Below are 21,776 nucleotides of genomic sequence, written 5' to 3' on the forward strand. Positions count from 1 at the left end.
AGGGATGCCAGCAGCACCCAGCAGGTCAGATTTAGTGCAAAGTCTCACCAATTGAAGCTTCAATGAGAGCTACTTTGTGGACTTTTAAGGGATGAAGTAAAGGAAATTTCACATCTTTCCTTGAAACACCGTGGAGGACTCTCAGCTACAGGCAACTGTACGGCTCCACCTGAAGCAATATAAGGTTAGATGGAGCAAAGGGAGAACAGAAGGTGAGGGATAAACCTTCCTCCTTGTGGCTCTGACCTTCCCCAGGAGCTGTGCAGGGTCCTTGCACCCTAGAGATGCTCAGCAGGACACGAGCCTGCTCCAGCAACCCTCCTCTCCACAAGGCTTCAGTAATTGCTCCCTGTTACCTGCCCTGGCACGTCTCCACCAGGCTCCATCCCCAGCATCTGGAGGCACGTCACAGGTGGGAGAGCAGGAGCCTGGCATGTCCCGAGGGATGTGCGAAGTAGCCACAGCTGGTTTGGGAGGGGGAAAGTATCATGCATTTAATGAACTCTTCAAGAAGAGGAAGAGAGTCAGAGAGGTGGGAGAAGGGGGAAGTTTATAGACAGAAATAGTGATCTGAAGGCCAGAGGATGGTGATGGACCCAACCAGCTTTGGGGAAAATTGTCACCAGAGGTTTTGGCTCACTACCTGCTTCTTTCTACCTCATTTCTCGGCTCCATAAGTGGCAGATCCCTTTCTAGGTGCTATGGGTTGGAGTAGAACATCACCCCAACTCAAGTCACCCAGAGAGTGGCTTGAGTTCTTGCAGCCAAGGGAAGGTGAGACATGACATTCTCCCTGCAATGCTTTGGCAGCGATGATTGCCAAGGCCTCTGCTCCCTTCTCCATGATTTTTCAGGACCAGAAGGAGGATTTGGTTAGCTGGGCTGTCCTACTGCCGGTCTGGGAGGCTCACGTGCCATGAGGCACCAAGCCGGTGCCAACCAGGGTTTGGTTGGTCACTGGGCCGAGAGGCTCAAAGGGTTCGCACTAAAAGTATTGAATAAAAAAAAATGCACCTAGATTTATTGAGCTTAAGTTCTGTAAGATGATGCAGAAGAGGTAGCCCCTGCTCTGAGCATGCTGGGAGGACGGACTAGGGGGCCTTTTCCCAGGGACATGCTGGGAGGGGGTGCCGGGGCAGCCTCCCCTTGAGCACACCGAGCACATTGCTCTTGTACCGGTTCCTCCTCCCTCCCCACATGTGCAGGGCAGGGCAGTACCCCAAAAAAGAGACCAAACTGTTCCCTGGACATTGCTGCACAATGGAGTGTTGGTGCCGGGGGTGAGAGGCAGACACGGGTAGGAGGCCATGGGATGGGGAGAGAGATGGAGACACGGACTGAGAGAGAGAAAAAAGAGTGATGGAGAGCTGCAGGTAGGCGGGACACGAGGGCTGTCTCGCTGCAAGGCCTCTGGCTCTTAGCCAGAGGCGTTGATGTACAGCTGGCTCTTGAGGATGTAGTCGATGACAGGCTGGCAGAGGTAATCCACAACGTGTCCATCCCCGTGCTGCAGGGCCAGTCTGGGGGCACGGGGGGAGAGAAAGGGATCAGAGCCCACTTGGATGTCCATGTGAGGACAATGGAGGGGCTGGCTGGGGGCACCCTGCTCTTCCCCCAGTCCCCCTGCATCACCCACCTGCTTTTGGTGGAGCTGACGACCGACATGGGGTGGTTTGAGTCATCCTTCACCACCAGGATGTTGTTCTGCAGGGGAAGGAGGGAAAGAGGAGTGAAGGGATGGCTTAAAAGCGGGTGTCTGCCCCACCAGCCTCCCCACCCTGCTGGCCTTGGGAGGTGGCTGCATGGTGGCTCATCCCACCCAACCGCTGAGAGCATTTGACCCCGAGACATTTTGTGCCCTGTGGCAGAAGTGCTCTCCTGGGTAGAGAGAGGCTGTGGGTCCTCTCACAGCCTTCCCTGGCCATGTGTGCATCCACTCACTTTGTACTTGCGGAGGATGGAGGAGTGGTTCATGATCCGGTCGGGATCTGCTCCATCGCGGGGCACCACCACAATCCCGAACTCCCCGACGATCACCTCCATCTAGGAACAACCCAGAGTGTGGAGAGCTTTATAATCACCCCACACAAAACCTGCCACTGTCTGCCAACCCCCCTTACTCTGTGAAAGCTGGGCCATGGTCTGGATGGAGATGGAAAGTGAGTTTGGGGATATGTCAGCAGCCTTTGGCAGAAAAACAGAATTATCAAGGCAAGTGGTTTGCAGTGGATGAAATGAAAGGCATGGGGTTAAATCCTATTACTGGGTGATGAATTCAGACTTTGAGGAGAACTCATGGTAGAAGGAGGTGGCAGCAGAAGAGGTTGCCTAAGGAGGACATTTTTGCATCCTTTGTGCTGGGCTTCAGGACTTGCCTCATCTCAGCTTTTTAAGCCTTTCAGAGGAGATACCTGCCACCTAATTGCTTTACAAAACTTAAGACTGAAGATGTGGTAACTGAATTTAGAAATGGTTGAGAGGTTCAAGGAGGGAGGTTTGTGCTGACTGCCTGATCTCAGTGAAGAGCTGGGGGAGACCCCATAGCCAGCACTGCTCTGGAGCAGCATGTGGGTCATTAACCCATCCTCTCTCCAGGGCTGGTGTTCTCCCATGATAATGTGGCTTCTTCAGGCAAGGACCAACAGTAAAAGCTGTTGATTTGGCTCTAATTGTGTTTAATTTCTAATGTCTGGGCAACTTCTGTAAAGATCTTTCTTCCTACCTGCGCACCTCACTCTGCTGGGATTGGCATCTACTTGATTCTGCCTCCTTCTGAGGGACAAGGAGTGGAAGCACAGCCTTGGGATGGGCTCACCCTGCATCCCAGATTACATCCTCTGCATGGGCAGTGAGTGGGAGCAGGGCTTGAGTCTGTGGAAGCCCTGTGGAAGTGTGTAGGGGAGGTGAGGGTCAGAGTTGGGAAGGAGGAGGCAGTGGGGCCGGTGGGCACAGCTCCTGTCATCCCAAGAGACCTGAGTGGCTCCCAAGAGCATGGGGGGTGGGAAGCAGAGGAGGAGGAGGAAGGGAGCCTGGGGAAGAGGAGCATGGAGGGATGCCCAGCAGTGGTGACTCACATCCGCCTCGTTCCAGAGACCAGGGATGCAGAAGGACTCCAGCAGGTCGCTGCCACAGAGCAGTAAGATGCGAAGCTCTGAAGAAAAGGAGAGAAGCTCACAGGTGTGAGCACATGGGGCTGAGCAGGCACCAGCCCCATAACTTCGGGGTTGGCTTCGCAGCTCAGCAAGAAAGTTGTGGCATGGGAAGGAGCTTTCTGCTCTGACAGGCCCCTAAAGATTTATTTATTTGCACAGCTGCCAGAGAAAAGACATAAACCCACTCAGAGGAGTGGGAAGAGATGGCTACATGGGAGGGTGCCTCCCTGTTCAGCATTTCCAGGTAGCCAAAGCCTCTGGGCTCTGTGTGGTGTAGGTGCTGGGATGGCTGTAGTGCCAGGCTGTGTGTGAGCTTGCTTTTGTCCAGTAGCTCCCGAGCCACATGGCGCTGGCCCAGGGGAGCTGGGGGGCTGTGCACTCACCAATCTCCTCATATCGCATCACTGTCCCCAGGTTGGCATTTTCATCTGAGAAAGGGAAGAAAAAGAGAGGTGCTGGTGCCTGGCCTAGCACAGGGGGCTGGGAGGAGGGCTGGGGGCTGGACTGACACTGGACCTTTCCTCTACATACCCACAAACGTGAAGCGTTCCATGGGCGGGCGAACACAGCAAATCCGGCTCAGGCTTTCTCCCACCTTCCCCAGGATCTTTGCTAAAAGTGAAGGAAAATTAATGGGAGAGAGGTGGTGCAATTAACCCGTACAAGCTCTTCAGCCACCCTGGTCCTGCAAGATGCTTCTGTGCAGGAACTGCTCCCAGCACCTCCCCGCCACCTCCTTTCTTGGTCTTAACTCCCCAGAGTGTTACCCTGTGCCTTGAAAAGACCAGTTGGACAGCTAAAATCACTAAGAAAATCACAAGACATCCATTTCTATGGGATCTAAGTAATGCTCCCACTTCTCCCTAGCTAATACTTTCATGTCCCATAGCCCACTGGTTCATAGGGGATCCAGCTCCACCATCTCTCCTGCCAGTTCTTCCCTTGCATGCACCCTGTGAGCATCAGGTACCTTTTCCTTTAGCTGCTCTCCCTGCCTGGACATCATCCAGCTGAAGCCCAGTGAGATTTTACAGCCATTTTATGCTGTTCTTGGCTCCCCTTGCTGTGCTGGATGGTAACTTCTCCATTGCACCCCCACCCCACCCTGGGCTTGGTGCATGGAGCCAGATGAGCCATCTGTCCAAAGACAAGGTGATGGAGCACTGTTCCTAATGCTTGGCAGCCCTGGCTGGGAGGTAAGGGGTCAGTAGTAATCCCCCTCTTCCCTACTCTGATGCCACCTACCTGCAGTGGGCTTGTTGGAGACGTTGTTGTTATTCTGGTAGATGTTCTGCGAGGACTCATTCTGGGGCTGGCCAATCACAGGGGTGATGGAGGGCGTGTTGACATTGGAGAGGATGCATCCAGTCACTCTCTGCAACGAGGGAGAAGTGTAGCTGGAAGAGCATCTTCACCCCAGCAACCTCCCAAAACATTTTTGTCCCCATATCAAGCCTCCCCACCCTTGGCTCAAGGTCATCTTCAGTGACAAGTATGTCCAAGCTCGCTTTAGGATCCCCAGTCCCATGAGCCCGAGGCCAGCAGGACCCTGTGGATAATGACTTGTGATTAAGGTAGTGCTAACTTTTTGTGTGGAGCCATGAGGCTGGCAAGGAGCAAACATGTTCTCTTCTCCCTCCCAGTCCCTGCAGGAGAAGGAAAGCATGGCCGGCGACTCCTCAGCTTCAGCATCATGGTCCTTGGATGCACCGCACATTCTGCTGGGCTAGTTAATGCTGGGCTAGTTAATCCTGTCTGGGCTGCCTGTAACTTTGTGTGATGCTCTTTCATCCATTTCCCATCTTTGGTTTTCTTGCTGTATCCAAGTGTGCCAGCAGCCCTGCTTCCCTGCAGTCACCAGAGGGCAGCCACCTTTTCCCATGGCTCTCAGACCTGCCTGGGTTTTGGAGGGACCCTCCTGGGGTTTGTGCTCCCAGAGACTTCCCAGGTGCTGAATTTTCCCACCGAGTTTCTCCATCAAGTTCATACAGCAGTTTTGGCTCAGCTGGTGAGTGGGAAGGCCCATCCACCTCGCCTTCCCCTCTGGGAGGAACCAGTAGGCTGCAATAATGATTTGGCTTGTGCGCATCCCTGCCTTCTCTCTGCCTTCACCCCTGCTCCCCTCCTGGTGTTCCTGGGTCCAGGATGGCTGCTGGCTCCAGCTGGAGGGCCCAATTTCCTTCCAACATCAGAGCAAGGAGCTCAAAGTGGCTGTGGCAAGGAATCTTGCACCTCTTCCAGGTCAGGATCTCACAGATGTTCCTGCAAGTCTTCTCATCCTGTCTCAGACGTGTCTTAGTTGTCCCCACACTGGGGGAAGAGCAACCCCATTCCTGCACCCTCCCCATGCCCTCACCCCCGGGTGCACCCCCGGTGCGGGGACTGCCTCACCTTCATCAGGTCACGGTGGTGCTCCAGCACGCTGCAGGTGGTCTGCCAGGTGTCCTGGTAGCACTCCCAGGGGTCCACCCTGAGGGAACACAGCAAGGCAACAGCGTTGGCCGATGGCCACTGGACCTCCTGGCCGTGCCGCCTCCTCCCCACCGGGCTGGCCAGCAGTGCCGCAAGCAGCTACCATCACTCCACAGGTGTGCCATGGACCATGTCCTTCCTCCAGTCCTTCCACCCAGCCCTTCCTAACAGCTCTGGAGACCTGAACATGTGCCAGGGTACCTTTCCGCTCTTGGTACCCAACTAACCAGCTTTCATTGGGATTGGATGTGACTACACATGTCACAACCCTGTTTCTGAGGGCAGCCCGAGGTGTTTCTGGTCCCACCTCAGCCACCAGATGCCATGTGGTGATGCTGGGAAGGTGAGAGTCTGTGGGCTGGTGCTGCAGGTGTGGAAAAGGAAGGTGCCACAGCACAAAACTGGGGTGGGCTGAGTGACTTTGAGCCTTGCCCAGACACCACAGGCTGAGCAGGGGGCTTGCAAGACCTCCTGAATCCCCAGAGCTCCCTTGAAGGGTGATCTAACCATCTGCATCTGTTCTCTGCTGGACTGGGAGAGGAAGGTCTTTGGTTTTTAATCAAGCTTGGGCTCGGAGAGGAGAAAGTCTGTCCTGGAGCTCTACCAGCTGGTGGCATCTCTGCTTTGCACACAGGCCTTTGCCACCACGGTGCGGGGAAGGGGCAAGGGCTGCCAGGCTGCTGATGCCACAGCAGGGTGGGCTCTGCCACTCACCTGATCCAGTCAGAGGACTGGACAGCCAGCTGGCACATGGTCAGGCGGTGCCGGCTCGAGACCAGACCCTGCAAAAGAGGGTGGAGGAGGAATGGTTACATCATACCCTGGCCAGCCTGAGCTTGCAAACTTTCCTGGGGCAGAACATCAGGCTCACTCAGGTGAGACAGGCCAGAAGGATTCATTCCTGCCCATAAACATTTATTTAAGCTCCTGTTTGCTGGAAGGGAGGAGTTCCTGCTGGGCGTCAGCCCTGACCACGCACCAGGAGGTGAGATTTGCTCAGCACCACCACTCCCAGCTCCATGCTGCAGCAGAGCCAGAGCTGGGGTGGTGGTTTCTTGGTTAAATTTCTCCAACTTTCAGGAGAGGAGGAAACTCTCCACTCCTAATTTGGAAAGTGCTTCTAAAGGCTACCGTTTTCATAGTTTCCATCCCAGCAAAAAAAAAAATAAATAAAATTGACTTTGAAATAATTAAAACAAAACCAAAAAACTACCCAGCAAGATGGCCACCACTGTTTTGGGTGCGAACATTTCTCTTTGCTGTCTAGTACTTTGGTTGGTTGTAGGGCCTTGCTGTGGCTTTTATCCAAAGAGTGAGTGGTTTCATCCTTTCCCTCCTCTCCGAGACTTTCCCATGGTCAGGAACTGCCCCAGGCAGAAGATGAACAGGAAGGGACCATGGGTCAGGCAGTGCTGCCCAGTGCTCATCCCTGGTTTCAGAGCTACCATTGCACACAGGAGGCAGAGAGGGAAAATGGGGACAACCCACCGTCTTCCCATAGGAGTCATGCACGGGCGAGACGATGCCACCGATGACGATGAAGCGTCCGGTCTTGTGCAGGTAATCCCGGGCTCGCTCTGCAGGGGGAGGACAAGGAAAAAGGTGCAGGGGGGTTTAGCTGGACCCACTGAGCGCTGCAACACCATGGCACCCACCAGCCATGCCCCAGTTGGTCCCTCAGCAGCCTCACGGTTCTTACACCGCTCCTGGCCTGTGCCAACACCATGTGCTGCCCACGTCCGACAGACTTGCCAGAGTCCCTCCAGCCTGATGCCCATTCTCAGGCTGGTATTTCCAAATGGTGACATTTGAGGATAAAAATACTGGGGAAGGGTTGCTAAATTCACATGATCTCCTACGTGCCCACCCCAGCTATTGAGACAGTAGCAAGAAAAAAGAAGATAGGAAAGGTAAAAGCAAAAAGGGAGATAAGATTGATGAGTCATTAGAAAGTCATTACAAAGAGCTTTTTTTTTCCCAAGCAAAGGATCTGTAAATTATTTTGCATTTGCAACAAAAAAGAACATTTCTGAAACTGAGGTGTTTTTGGGATCTGTCAGCCATCCCAAGATGTCACTGTGCATCATATCCTTCAGCCACCCTGCTCAGGGGCTGGCACTTCCCCAGGGGATGCGGAGAAGTCCTGCCTGAAGGTGCAGCAGCAGTGGGGAGGCAGTTTCAGGGAGCCTTCCTCCCCCTCTCCACCTGCACCCAGCCCCAGTGGTGCCTCTCTTCAGCTCCCATGCCCTCCCTTCTGCTCTGCTTCAGGGCAAAAATTCAGCTCTGAAATTATTTTAGAGCTCCCTTGCAACAGCTTGGGATGGATGAGGAGCACTCATACATGGACGGAAGTGAGGGGGGTGAGCAGGGTTGGAAGGTTGGGTTGTCTTGGGGACAAACTTTTTATTAGGGCCTGTAGCAATAGAGCAAGGAGAGATGGTTTTAAATCTAAAGAGAGTCAGTTTAGATTAGATACGCAGAAGAAGTTTTTTACTCAGAGGATGGGGAGGCCCTGGCACAGGTTGCCCAGAGAAGCTGTGGCTGCCTCATCCCTGGAAGTGTCCAAGGCCAGGTTGGACGGGTCTTGGAGCAACCTGGGCTAGTGGAAGGTGTCCCTGCCCATGGCAGGAGGTGGATGAGATGGGCTTTAAGATCCCTTTCAGCCCAAACTTTTCCAGGATTCTATGTCACTTGGGCAAAATGATTATTTTTTTCTGAATTTTGACATTTCTACTAAGGAATATTGTTCAGCTATTGTGTCAGCTAAAAGTCAATTTAGGAAATATAATTGCCATGGACCTTTTTCCCCCCTGGAGGGCATTGAGCAGCCCCAGGCCTCTGTGACAGCCTGTGGATGATTTACCAGCCTCAATAAAACCTCTTCCTCAGACTCACCCGAAATCCTCACCCCGGCTGCCTTCCCAGCTCTTGTGCCCTGGGTGCACCAACCTCCAGGGAGGGAAAGCAAGCTTAAATCATTTGATGGGTGCAGGGAGTAAAATTCGATTGCCTGAATTAGATGTACCAAAATTATCCCTCCCCGTCCTCAAAATCCTCGGGGAGTACATGCAGAAAAACACAACATTCTTGGGTGAGGTTTTTTTCAGGGGCAGGGAGGACCCAAGATTGATAGATCATCATTTACCTTTCTATCACAATGCAATTTAAAATGCAAATTAAAAGAAAAAGTAAATTCCCCAACAAAAAAGATGCCATTGAGTTTTAAATAAACACGAACACATCCTTTGATTTCTCCCTGCTTCACTCTGACTTGATTTTACTTCCAAAAGACAATTAAAAACACTGATCTGTTCATCTTCATGTATGGCATCTTTATAAAGTTCTCTCTTAAGACAAGCTGAACAACTTATGTGTAAGCTGTGCTTCATGTTCTCAGGGTTGGCTGATGGTATTAATTTGCCTTGAGTTTTTGGTGGCTGTTCCTCAAAAACATATGCAACTAAAACTTGGGATCTGCATTTTTAAGAGTTTGTTGTCTACCTCAGAAACAACAAACAGAATTTAAATAGGTATGGAAAATATATAAATGTATGGACCAGTAAATCCTTGCAAGGGAAGAATTTGGGCAGACGTGGGCTATGAAGCAGCAGTCTCTTGTAGGGAATGAAGGGCTGAGCAGGAAAGGGAAGACCTGCTTTCTCGTCCTGCCTTGCCTAAGACTTGCAGAGCACGTTTTCACATCCCAGACTGGTCCATTCTCACTTGTTTTTGGGGCAGAGCACATCCCTTTGCTTGCAGGGCTGTGTCCATCAGGCGACTGTGCTGTCTTGCCTGTTTGTGTAGCTGTCAGCTAAGTCAGACCTTCACAGCATCCACTTCAAAGCTAAAGTCTTTAAAAAGATTGCATTTTCTTAAATGACATGTCAAATCTTGTTTGGAGAGGAGCTGTGCCACTAGTGGGGCTGGCACAGCGACGGGAGCTGCCACCCTCACTGCTGGGATGGTGGCAGAGGATTCGGGGCAGGTGGCACTGTGGCTTCAGCATGGCACGAGTAAGACACTGAGGTGCTGCAGCATGTCCAGAGAAGGGAACGGAGCCAGGGAAGGGTCTGGAGCACAAGTCTGACGAGGAGCAGCTGGGGGAGATCAGTCTGGAGAAAAGGAGGGACCTTCTCACTCCCTACAGCTCCCTGGTGGGAGGGTGGAGCCAGGTGGGGGTCGGGCTCTGCTCCCAGGGAACAAGGGACAGGACGGGAGGAAGTGGGTTTAAATTGAATATTAGGAGAAATTTCTTCACAGAAAGGCTTGTCAAGCCCTGGCACATCTGCCCAGGGCAGTGGTGGAGTCCCCATCCCTGAAGGGATTTAAAAGCCGTGCAGATGTGGTGCTTGGGGTCATGGGTTACTGGTGGACTTAGCAGCGCTGGTGGAATGGCTGGACTCAATCTAAAGGGTACTTTCCAACCCAAATGGTTCTGTGGTTCTATGATTCTAAAATTGCCGTGTTAGTTTGCAGAATCTAGGTGTGTCCTCACTGCAATCATGATGTTGTGCTTAAAGCTTATTTTTATTTCTTTTACAGTTTGAATCTTCTTAGGCTGATGTACTCTTCAGTGGCTATGTGGAGAGGACAACAGGCCTCCGTAGCCAAGCCTGTCTAAACATGTTACCTCATGGATCCTTGAGCCCTACCCTCTGCACAATGCAAGACCAAACTGCTTTAGCTCTTGTGAGAGACCTCGGGGGTGTTGGTTCATTCCCCACCCTGGGAGGAGGTCGCAGTGTCTCCTGGCACGGCATGTGCTCCTGGCATGTGCAGAAGGGGGTTTGGGTCTCAGCATCTTGAAATGGTGGGTGATCAGTGCTGTGGCTCCGTGTGAGGAGTAACTAGGGGTTGGGCAGCAAGGGCAGGGAGACGGGATGGAGGTCACTGCTGGCACAGAAAGGGCAAAGTGGGTGAGTCTCCTGCTGTCCCTGGGTCTCTCATCCTGAAAGGGGGGCTGTGCATGGTGTGAGGCTGAGCTGAGGAGCTTCACACCCAAGCACAGCACTGGTCATTCTTCTGGGTTTCTGGAAACAGGACTCTGGGCTTGGTGGGTTATTGCTTTGAACCACTGTGGCTGCTTTGATTTTGCAGTGCTTTCTCCAAGCCCCCAGGTCCATGTTATCAGAAAAAACTTCTTTTCACAAAATTTGCTGTGTCTTTTACACAAAATATGCACATAACTGGTCTACTCTGGCCTCCAGCCAGGAGGTCTGGAGACACACTATCTTTAACGCTGCTGCTTCTTTTGAGAACACACGCAGGATCACCCTTGAGGAGAAAAGACAATGCAGAAAGAATCATGTCTTGCAGAATATACCACCTAAGGAGTCTTTCTGCTGTGCCTTTTGCAACCAGACTTGTCTATCTCGCATTGGCCTTTTCAGCCACCAACGTGCTTGCAACAAATGTGGATAGAACCCTCCCCAAATCTTCGCTTGTGAAGCCCAGCCATGAAAAAAACAAAGGCTATCAGGTTCGTGATCTCCCTGCAGGCACTGAAGACACTGCAGTAGCTTCATATTCTGGCCTATTCATTGTCCTTGAGCTCAGCCTTCTGTCACGGCTTCCTAGCCCTTTCCCAGCCCATTTCTTGCCTGTGGAATGCTTATGATGTCCACAGACCACACCAGACCCCAGAACCCCCCCTCTGGTATTTTCATTTTCTGTGAGCACTTTATCTCCTGCCACACCAATGCAAGGATGTCGGCTTTGGAAGAGAAAAGCTCATTCCTTTTCCAGTGTAAATTGTCTGTAATGCTCCAGGCGCCCTCGATGGCTTTTAAACCTTGTTGACATAAATAAACTCCTGGTGATGGACCCTGCCAAGGTGTGCATTAGCCCACCGGCAGCATCACTTGTGTGATGGGAAGCTCTCAGTGCCCTGGCTCCACGCCTGGCGGCTGGTGGATGACCTTAGCCTGGCTGTGTTGGGGAAGGAAGGGACAGGGGTGACACCTGGACTCATCCCAAGCACTGGTGACACCTCCCCACTGCCCCAGCCCAGCTTTGCTCGCCCGCCCTGCAAAGGCACTTCAAATATTTTTGGCTCTGCTGCTTTCCTGTGGGATGACGGTGGGGAAACACCAATCACTGGATGCACTCCAGGGCTACAAAAATGGTAAGTGGTGATGTTGTCCAGACTGAATGAAAAAATAGCATCCTGCTTCCCCAATAGGAAATCAGGCCTTATTTTGGAGATGTTTCTTTTGGAGGTTCTCACTGAGTATATTCAATCGCAACATCTCAACTCCTCTGGCGCTGCTCCATCACCTAAATTGACGTTAATGAAATCAAATATTCTTCATGTTCAATTTTTCAAGGTGTAATTTCAAATTTTATTTGCTTTGCCTTTACACCGGGGTCATCTGCACCCCCAAGATTCCTTTTTGGTTTTTTTTTGTTTGTTTGTTTTTACAGAGTAAAGCCACCAGCCAGCTCTGATTTATGCCCCTTTCCCCATGAGGGTTGAAGCTGCAGCTCACTCACACTCTGTGCCAGCTCTCCAAAAACACACACAAGGGTGGCAGGGAGGCAAGTTTTGCACAGCCTTAATTGCTCTTCCCCAAGAGCTGGGGAAGAGAAGGTGCACAGCCATAGGTGATGGAGAAGGCAAAACCATTGCCCAGGTGTCTCATTTTTATTTCAAGGAATTTGGCCTCTGACATCCTTGGAGGGGAGGTGGGATGTGGCCATGAGGCGCCGAGGGCAAGGCAGGCACTTTCCCACTCTCCTGCATGGGAGAGTGACCCAGATATACCAGCACACTGTGTTTTATTCTCAACCTAGCAGCACTTGCAGGACCTAAATGGTGCTTCCAGAGCCCATCTTGGGCACAGAGCCAGCAGTTACTCTCAGACTAATTGAATGATGTTTCTATGTATGTGTATATATATATATATATATATATATATATATATATATATATTTATGGTGAACTTGCCACTGGCTGCCGCAAGAGAGGAACCCCGAAGAAAAGATACAAGGACTCCCTGAAACAACATCTCAGCCTTGGCCATATTGATCACCATAACCGGTCTACTCTGGCCTCCAATCGGGAGGCCTGGAGACACACCATCTATAACGCAGCTGTCTCCTTTGAGAACGCAGCAGGGTCACTCTCGAGGAGAAAAGGCAACGCAGAAAGAACCGTGTCTTGCAGAATACACCATCTAAGGAGTCTCTCTGCTGTGCCTTTTGCAATCGGATATGTCTGTCTCGTATTGGCCTCATAAGCCACCAGCGAGCCTGTAACAAATGTGGATAGAGCCTTCCCAAATCTTCGTTCGCGAAGCCCAGCCATGATGTATGTATGTGTGTGTGCATGTCTATATAAATCCTCTGAATCAGGGATGTATTCATCAGAAGTGTCCACCTCAAAGCCCAGCTCTTCTGCCCGGCAGTTCTCCTCCCCAGTCAGTGTCTTCACACACCCATCACCCACAATCACACCTTGGTTAGAGCTGGGAAAACCATTGGTACCTCCCTTCCCTGAGCTTCCCAAAGGGACATTTCTACTAGAGCAAGCCCTGACTGCTCTTCAAGGGAGGTTTCTCCTATAGGCAGAAGCAGGAGAGTGGTTCTTCACCTTGAGATTGACCCCTTCCAAGGCAAGCCTGGGGAGATCCCAGTGTCCCACTGACCCACATAGCTTGTCCTGCCTTGAGCTCAGTGTCTCTTAGACAATCTCAGTCAGATTCCCAGGAGACTTTTGGTTGGTGGAAAAATCCCATTAAGCCCCCTAATGCTTAATGATTTTTATCTCCAAGCTAATTGCTCTGTTACACACTTTCCCCCAACCCTTTAATCCATAGCTGCACCCAGGCACTGTAGAAATAACAAATTTGGGAAGGATTTCCATGCTAAATGTCTTCAGCTGTTGGTGCACATTTGTTTTATTGGCTTTTCATAAGCACAAAATACCAAATACCTCAAGACTCATGGTGGAAGTGGAGGCTGGGAAAGGCCTCAGGAAATGACACTGCAGCATCTGACCCTTCCATCTCCCAGCCCACCCAGGTCCCCACCAGTGTCCAACTCAGAGCCACCTGAGTGATGACTAATGAGAGTCATGCTATCACCATCTGTTGACCACTTGAGGCTTCACAGCAGAAGAGTGAAATTAGATGTTTAAACAAACTAAAAATAATAAAAGTAGGAGACTTGAGTCACAGTGAGCTGACCTAGAAATAGCAGAGCATTTGCTGGAGACCCAACTAGATGGGGCCTGGGCAGGGGACCTGGCTGGTCCCAGGTCATCTGGGTTTCTTAAATGAAGCCATAGAGGAACAGCCTATTTGATCTCATTGAAATTGAAACTGGAGGCATCCTATTTTTCCTCTCTTTTTTTCAGAACTGGGGTATTGCAAGGGCCATTGTGTGTGTGAGAAGTTACACAGGAGCCTGGTAAGAGATCCTGCAGGTCCCAGAGCTTGAGAAGAAGCATCTGAGGAAGAGCCTGGCAAAACAACCTCCTGGAGCAGCCAACCCCACTGCAGTGGAGCAGGTTAGAGCAGCCATTATCCATCAGGTGAGCAACATGAGGAGAAGTACAGGTGTGTTGAGATGAAGCTGCCACCAGCTCCTCCAGGTAGGGACTGGACCTCCTTTTCTGTCAGGCAGGTAGGTGATCAGCCCAGTGCTGTCACTCACACCACTTCTACAGAGAAGCAACATAACTTATTGCTCAGAGATCTCCATCCTGGCATCACGGGGAGAGCAGGAATATCCTCAGCACCTTGCTGGATCTCACCTGAAGGATAGGCAGCTCAGTCCTGACAAGGTGCTCTTGTTAAATACCTCCACATGGTATTTAATGCCCACAGCTACTTCCTGGGCATCTTAGAGGTTTTGGGGCTAACAAGGTGAGGGGAAGCATCTAATAAGGTAAAAGCAACTCTTGGTAGGTAAAAGGCTGGGCTGGATGGGGCTTGGAGCAAGCTGGTCTAGGGGGAGGCGTCCCTACCCACAGCAGTGAGGTTGTAACAAGATGCTCTTTAAGGTCTCTTATAAACTATTCTGTGATTCTAAAAATGGATGATGAAGGCGACTTCACCTGAAGAAGGAGGTTTTTTTGAGCTCTCTGCTGCAGGGCAGCACCAAAGCACCTTGCTTAGAAACCCTCAGAGAAGGATTAAGCATCTCTAGGTAAGACGAGTGTATGGATGGTATTGAAGAGTGAAAGGTCGTGTACCTTTCCCTGTCTGGTGCAGTAGCTGCCACCCCACAAGTCAGCAAGGGCTGGGCATGCTGTAGTGTGGTGCAGGGTGGAGTGAGTTTCCCTCTTCCAGTGTAGTATTTTCCTTGTTTTTTAGAGAGAACTGTGCTAAAATGTGGATTTGCCAGTGCTTGGTGTAAAACGCCACCCTGAGCACCAGGGTTTATTTAAGTACAAACCAGAGGAATGAACACCACTTGAGGCTGGGCGGGGAGAAAGCGGTCAGAGGGATTTTGGTTGAAGCCTGTCTCTCCTATGGGGTTTTTGAGGCTAACAGCTTCCAGCTGGTATAAAGAGACATAACATGCCACCCACAGTAAAGCAACATCAATTTGTGGCACGAATCTGGCCTAGAGCTGGTATTCTGTGGTTGTGTCTCAGCTTCAATAACAGTCTAAATATCAGGAGCAAAAATAAACTGTTTGGCAAGCAAAGGGAAGGGTATTCCAGATAGTCCTGAGTGCTCCATTTGAACCAATTTTTGTAACCCTGGGCCCATGGAGAGTCACACAGGACAAGGATAGCAGCAAAAGGCAATATTTTCGTTATCCTGCCGTGGTTTTGTATTTCGCTTTCATCAGAATGTGTGTGGAACATCCAAAATAGGACAGGCACCTCAGTGTACATCCCTGGAGAGGTCCTGGTCCACATCTCAGCCAGGGAAATTGGTATCACTCAGTGCCTTTAAAAAAAAAAAAAAAAAGGGAAATAAAACCCCAGCGGATTTCCACGCTTGTTTTCCAGTGCCCCAATTTCCCTGTGGAAGCACTCCATTTGTTTTGATTTCCGAGCCGTTGTAGCACATCAAAGGCAGTGCTTCGTAACCCTGGCGTGTGTCGTGCTGCTCCTTCAGGCTGGTGCACATCACAACCCCACCAGGAGCAGGGGATTGATGGCTCAGTTCCCCGTGGAGCACAGATGGGTGGCATTTGCGCTGCAGCTCTTTGCTGGTCTTGGGCTGCCTCCACGAGGGCTGGCCCCTGTGTGTGGGCCTGACCCTTGTTTTGTCTTTGAGGCAAAGCATTCGGAGATGCTGACCTCGCCTGGGATCAGTGTTGGCTGAACCAGGCAGGCAGAAAATGTCCCACCTACAGAGATGCAGAGAGCCAGGGGGATGGTGGTGACACTGTGGGGTGGCAGAGGCAGCCACGGTAGGACTTCAGCCTTTTGGTGACACCAGCGGGATGTCACATTCCCATTTTGTACTAGTAAAACCCTCTCTCTTTGTAGATCTATTCCTAAGACCTCACTTACCCCAAGAGAAGCATCAACAATATCTTTGCACAAAGCACAAGTTCCAAAAGCAAAGCTACACCTTTCAGCACCCCAATTCAACTTGTGCTGGGAAAACTGGATTTTCTGCTTCCCCTTGCCAATAAACCCTAGTGAAATGTCATCTCCTCAGGGAAGGCTTAAGCTCAATTAGGGGCTGTTGGGTTATCGATAAAAATAGAAACCTTTGTGGAGCAGAGGCTGAGCAAATCCTTCCTTGCCTGGCTCAGAGAAGGACTCTCCACCCATCCCATGGGGAGCTTCTCTGCCTTTGCTTCCTATTCCAGATCCAAAACAGACTTATCTCAGTTCATCATTTTCTCCTGGGGCAAGCCCTACAGCGGCTCTTGAAAGTACATATTTCTACAGACTCTAGGTTTCTCTGTTCCCAAATATTAATTTAGCAGTTTTCTGCTGGTATGACCAAGCTACATCCAGCAGCTCAGGCTTACTGAAGGAAACCACTTGATGCTGGAAAGGGACAGGCAAAAATGAGCTCCTGACCTGGGCTGTCTTCTCTGGACGTGACTGCACGCTATCAACGTGTGTAAACAATGCTGCTTTGAGGGGATAAGACCTGTGTCCTGTCCCTGGTTTGTTTGCAGGGCTGTGATGGACACTATAGGCTTTGTCTGGCTTTCTCTATGCAGGGCACTCTGAAAATTGAGTCCTGCTTAGGAAAATTGGGACTGCTTAGATTGAGGGGTTATAAATGCAAGAGAGGGCATGCTCATCTCAAAATCCAGAGGTGACCTGACCCTGTCTCTATCTTGGGATGATTTTTCTGTCTTAGAGGTTGTTGAGTCTTTCTGTGGCTGTTTTGGGTTCCCTGGTGCCAGGTGGAGATTGAGGTTAGGGTTAAGGTTAGGGTAAAGTTTGGGGTTACCTGTGCTGCACACTCAACACAGCTGAACTATTTCTGCTTGGCCTTCGACCGCAAGTGGTGTGATGTGGTCTTGACCCCAGCTCTGATGCCTCTCTGTGCCTCCTTCCTTGATTCAGGGGATCCCTTGCAGCTCCCCAGCCTTGCTGCCAGAAGGCATTTTGCAAGCCTGGAGGGTACAGGGGTGAGGATGCCTATTTTGGGCCAGCTGCTGCTCAGATGCATAAAGATCAACCTGCTCACAACCCACTCCTACCCTGACCCCCACTACAGTGGTACCCGACCCACAGCAGCCTGGCAGGGAAAGGAGGGATGTGACTCCTCCTCGGTGCACCAGTCAGGAGAGGTTTAGTGAGGTCACACTGGAGATGTGGGCTGCCACTGGTGGGGTTCAGCATGCAGCTAATCAATACAGCATCGGATGGGCTGCTATTAAAAAACATCAGAGAAGATGGTAAGGGAGGTGAGAGAATTGTAGTGAGTGCAAATGGCTCTTAAATAGAAGCAGAGTCCCTGTTTCTCTCTTGAATGAGGTTGTAGCACTGGATTTCTCACTGCCAAGTTTGTTTATAGTCGATGGAAGTAAAAGATGGTACGTGGCACATTTTGGGAGGTGGCATTGTCATAGAAACAATGCGATGTCTCACAGACCATAATAAATACTGCTAAATATTTAAGAGCTTATAAATGTTTTAAAAGAATCCCTGAGTAGTTATTGATGGAGTTTAATCTCGTACTTGGGAAAACTCCTCCTCACCTTGGGTCATAAAGAGGAGAGGAAACGCTTGAGATGCAGGAAGCCGGTGATAAAGGCCATGAAAAAAGGAGCCTGTATGGGGTACAGTGATGGGAATGGGACATTAACTGATCTATAAGGGCACACAAAAGAGCCATGGGTGCTGCAGTCCTGCCTGTGCTGCTCTGTTCTCCCAGCACAGCACCCAAGAATCTGCAGTTTCAGCATGTTTTGGGCAAGTGCTGGGTGTGGAGTCATGTCAGCGACTCATCCACCACGGCACAAGGCTGGGCTGAGGGGTTTCACTGTCTGCCATCACATTGAGCCAGGAGCACCTGGGGATGGGCACAATCTGCCCTCACAGACCCCTTGCACTGATGAAATGTTTCAGCTGTTTTCTGTGATTTCAGCTGCTTGGATGGCAGTGGAAGCTCCTCGCCTGCGTTGCAGAGAGGTGAGCACGGATGCTGCAGCTCCCCCGGGCCGACAAATCAACCTGAGTGTTGTGAGATCTGTCCTGGCTCTGTCTCGGTTGGGTCCTTGCTGGTGCTGCTGAGCCCCACCACTGCCATGCAGAGCCAAGCCAGGGCTCAGTCAGGCTCTCGCTGTCCATCCGGTCCTCTCAGAACCCCCTCACCCCTCCCGCTCCATCGATCGCTCCCGCTAATTACGCATTCTGATTCCAGCCCAGAGATGAAATGGAACCAGGAGGCAGCCTCACAGGGGCCCAGACTTCTCACTCATGTTGCAGACAGCAGAGCAAAACCTCTCTCGAGCTCCTGATGAGCTTTTGTTGGATGTAGGCAGGGAATTTTGCTTCTGGACATTTGTAGATGTATTCCCATTTGAGCAAAAGGGGAAAGGGTGAGCTGTCATTCTGCTCAGGCATTTCTCCCAGCTCCATCCCAGGCAGTGATGCTCTCATTAAACTGCTCTGCAGTTCAGTCATCTCAATCAAATAGGAAAAAGTGATTTTTGAAATTCGGGATGTTAAACAACACATCTTAAACAAAAGCCTCAGCTCCTGCCTCTTCATCCCTCTTTACTTATGGAACTCTATCCCTTCATCTCAAACCAGCCTTTGTGGGATGCAGCAGCTCTCAGTGCTGCTCCTCTACAAGGACTGCAATGGATAATCAAGGAGCAGCCTGCTGGGGTTTTTAATTGTTCAAATTTTCTTAAGAAGCCAAGTGGAGAGTTTTACTTCTGATTGCAGTCTTTCGTTGTTTTCTGTCAGAAATGGTTTTTACCCAGCTGTTGGTTGGGATATAAACTCTCCTCAACAACAGATGCACATAGGATCTAAGGAAAATTTAATTCTAAGTAGACAAAAAGGGAAGAATAGTGGTGATTTGCTGACTTTCAGGATTCAGCTTATCTACTACCAATGTTCTTCTGTGCGAGTCCAGGTCCTGGCACTGTTTGAAATGAAGTAGATGGGAAACTCTATGGCCAAACATGTTTAAAAACAGCTGAGGTACCAAGACTCCCTACAAGAAGGTGACATCTGAACAACATCTCACAAACCCCTTCCTCCTACAGGAAAATACCTGGAGCAACCCATCACCCCATGAACCAACACAAAGGAGATGAGAGTCAGGATACAGGCGGATGATACAGATATAATTAAATTGCCTATTTGCTATTGAATGTTTGATAGTGCCCAAAAAATAGCAGTAAAAAAATCCTCTGACAGAGTCAAACAGTAATATCCCAACCATTTTTTGGGGGGCGTTACCCAACCTGCTGCCTCTGAGTGCAGCTCTGAGCATCCCCATGGATCCCAGAGTCCACACGGCTGGACCTCATGGGCACCTGGAGGGGGGAAGGACAGCTCAAACCTTCCCCTGCACGGGCAGGGATGTCCCCAGTGAAGTTCTGCTACTCAAAGGTTGATGAGAAAAGGTGGAAAAGGGGATGGAGAGGTGATCCAAACCCTGGAGATGAAGCTGTGTCAGGCTGCTCTTACAACTGGGCAGAAATAAAACCCTGTTTGATGAGCAAGGCTGTTTGATTGAAGCCAGAAGTTTGCACATAAAAGGATGGATTGTGAGGAATTTCAGAACTCTAAAAAGGCAAGAAAAAAATGTTTAATGTGCTGAAAGGGGGAATGTGGGCAATTACAGAGCAGCCTTTTCTTCTACGATTTAAGAAAAAAGAATTTAAAAAAAATATTGAGATGCTGCATCTTGATTGACTTGATAGCATCTCTCCCCACCAAATCCTTCATTTCAGTCTGCAGAAATCATCAGAACAACCCTCTGATTCTCACATATCCATGGGACAGTACAAGCCTTTTCCCTTGCAGAGCTACGAAGAAACTCATCTCGGCGTCTTCCTTCCAGCTCCAGCAGTTTATTGGCTCCCTCTCCAGTCCTGGAACACACAAACCCTGGAGCCTCTGACCTTGCCTGATGATGCCTGTAATCCCAGTATTTTACCCAAGGCCACCTTCGAACTGAACCATGGGGTTGTTTTGATTGAAAAAACGTGCTTTCTGCCTTGCTCTGCAGAGCTGCCCTTTGATTTTCAAGCTCTTGAACACAGTTGTATTGGGGCTCCCTGAGCTGGGCCAAGGTGGGGAAATGATTTAATTGTCAAAGCAAGCACAGGCTCGTTGTCTGGCAGGGCCCCGGCACAGGCTTCAGCGCATTAGCAGGGCTGCACAGATTAGGTTTTGCTTTTGACGTTGGTCCCTTGGCTTTTGTCCTTTGGGTGGCATCGTTTGCACGGGAAGGAAGCAGGAGGCAAACTGTGAGGAGGCCAAGATGGAGGGAGATGTCCTTTAGGCAGCAAATTCCACTCTGCGTGTCCCCAGCGGTTTGGCACCGAGATACCAAAGCCAGCGTGGGAATGTCTCAGAGAAGGATCCCCTCCTGAGCTGGCTGCAGGGGAGGAGGGCTGAGCTTCAACCCATGCTCAGAGTTCCTCTGAGTGTCAGCAGGAAATTAAGGTGAATTGGTTGGAGCTTGGTGTGTGCTGGCCGAGGTGAGCAGCAGTGGTGGGGTTTTCATGTGGCTTTAACACAGAGATTTCTCCTGAATCTTATTTTTCTCCAATTTTTGCATAGGCTGCTCTGCTTTTTCTTCTCTGTATCTCTTTAGGGTATAAATGCAGTTTCATTTCAGGTGAAAGGCCATCAATGTTCATGTCAAGCTTTAGAAAGAACCTCTAGCCTCTCTCTTCTCCTGCTTTATCTCCCTGCCACAGTGGCATCCCAAACTTTTTCTCATAGCCACCTAAATCTAGGAAATACAACCCAAATTTGTGATTCAGAACATACGTATGTCTCAAAGCACAGCAGATACTACAAGTAACTCTGAGAGTTTTCAGGACTGTGTGGGTGTTTGTGTCAACCCCTTGGTAAGGATGGCTGTACAGCACCGTATCTCACCTACTTTTTTGTTATGTGTTATGTATCTAATGCTAAGTATTAATTTATATGTATGATATATATTTTATACACACAGATGTGGATCAACTTCATCTGGGGGGCCCCAGTGATCCAGAGTTGTTACTGGCAGAGGATGGAGGGAGCCCTGCTGTGGGAAGTTCAGTTCCACACACAAGGGTCAGTGGTGTGTTGCACTTGCAGATTTGGGGTTGTAAGAAGAATCCCAGCTTTCTGGAAACCCAAGGCTAATGATGAGTCTTAAATTCACATGACTGGTGGAAAGAATAGCCCTGTGGGAACCTTTCCCCCACTAGAAGAGAATTCCACATAATTAGCCCATCTCCTATTCAGGCAAAAATCCTATGGGAAAAGGTTGGCTTTTGGCCTGAATAAAAAATGGTAAAATCCATACTGAGAAAAATGATGGTTGGCATATAATGGTATGTCTGCAGTGACATACCCATGCAAATACTGTTCTTCCTTCTGGCTTAATCAGTGCCATGTGTTAAAGAGATAAATGTTCTCTCTCTACGATAAGCAAAAAGTTCTCCTGTCAGGCTCTCAAAGCCCAGGTATTTGTCTGAATGATAAAGACCACATTTTTGCACAAATTCAGCTGTTTAAAATGCAACACTTACAGGATGGAG

General features: G+C 50.2%; 1 protein-coding gene across 1 annotated transcript; it reads right to left on the reverse strand.

Annotated features, from left to right (window-relative positions):
• Positions 1-7,220, reverse strand: NMNAT2 (nicotinamide nucleotide adenylyltransferase 2; the record flags this gene model as incomplete). Its single annotated transcript, XM_018083797.2, has 10 exons — positions 1-1,520; positions 1,637-1,704; positions 1,942-2,043; positions 3,075-3,151; positions 3,536-3,580; positions 3,684-3,764; positions 4,398-4,527; positions 5,544-5,622; positions 6,339-6,406; positions 7,113-7,220. Coding segments are annotated over 10 exons (861 nt in total), but the record flags the coding sequence as incomplete, so codon positions are not given.
• Positions 7,221-21,776: the final 14,556 nt, after the last annotated feature.

Source organism: Manacus vitellinus, unplaced genomic scaffold, assembly GCF_001715985.3.
Source record: "Manacus vitellinus isolate BGI_N305 unplaced genomic scaffold, ASM171598v3 scaffold_68_pilon, whole genome shotgun sequence".
NCBI lineage: Eukaryota > Metazoa > Chordata > Aves > Passeriformes > Pipridae > Manacus > Manacus vitellinus.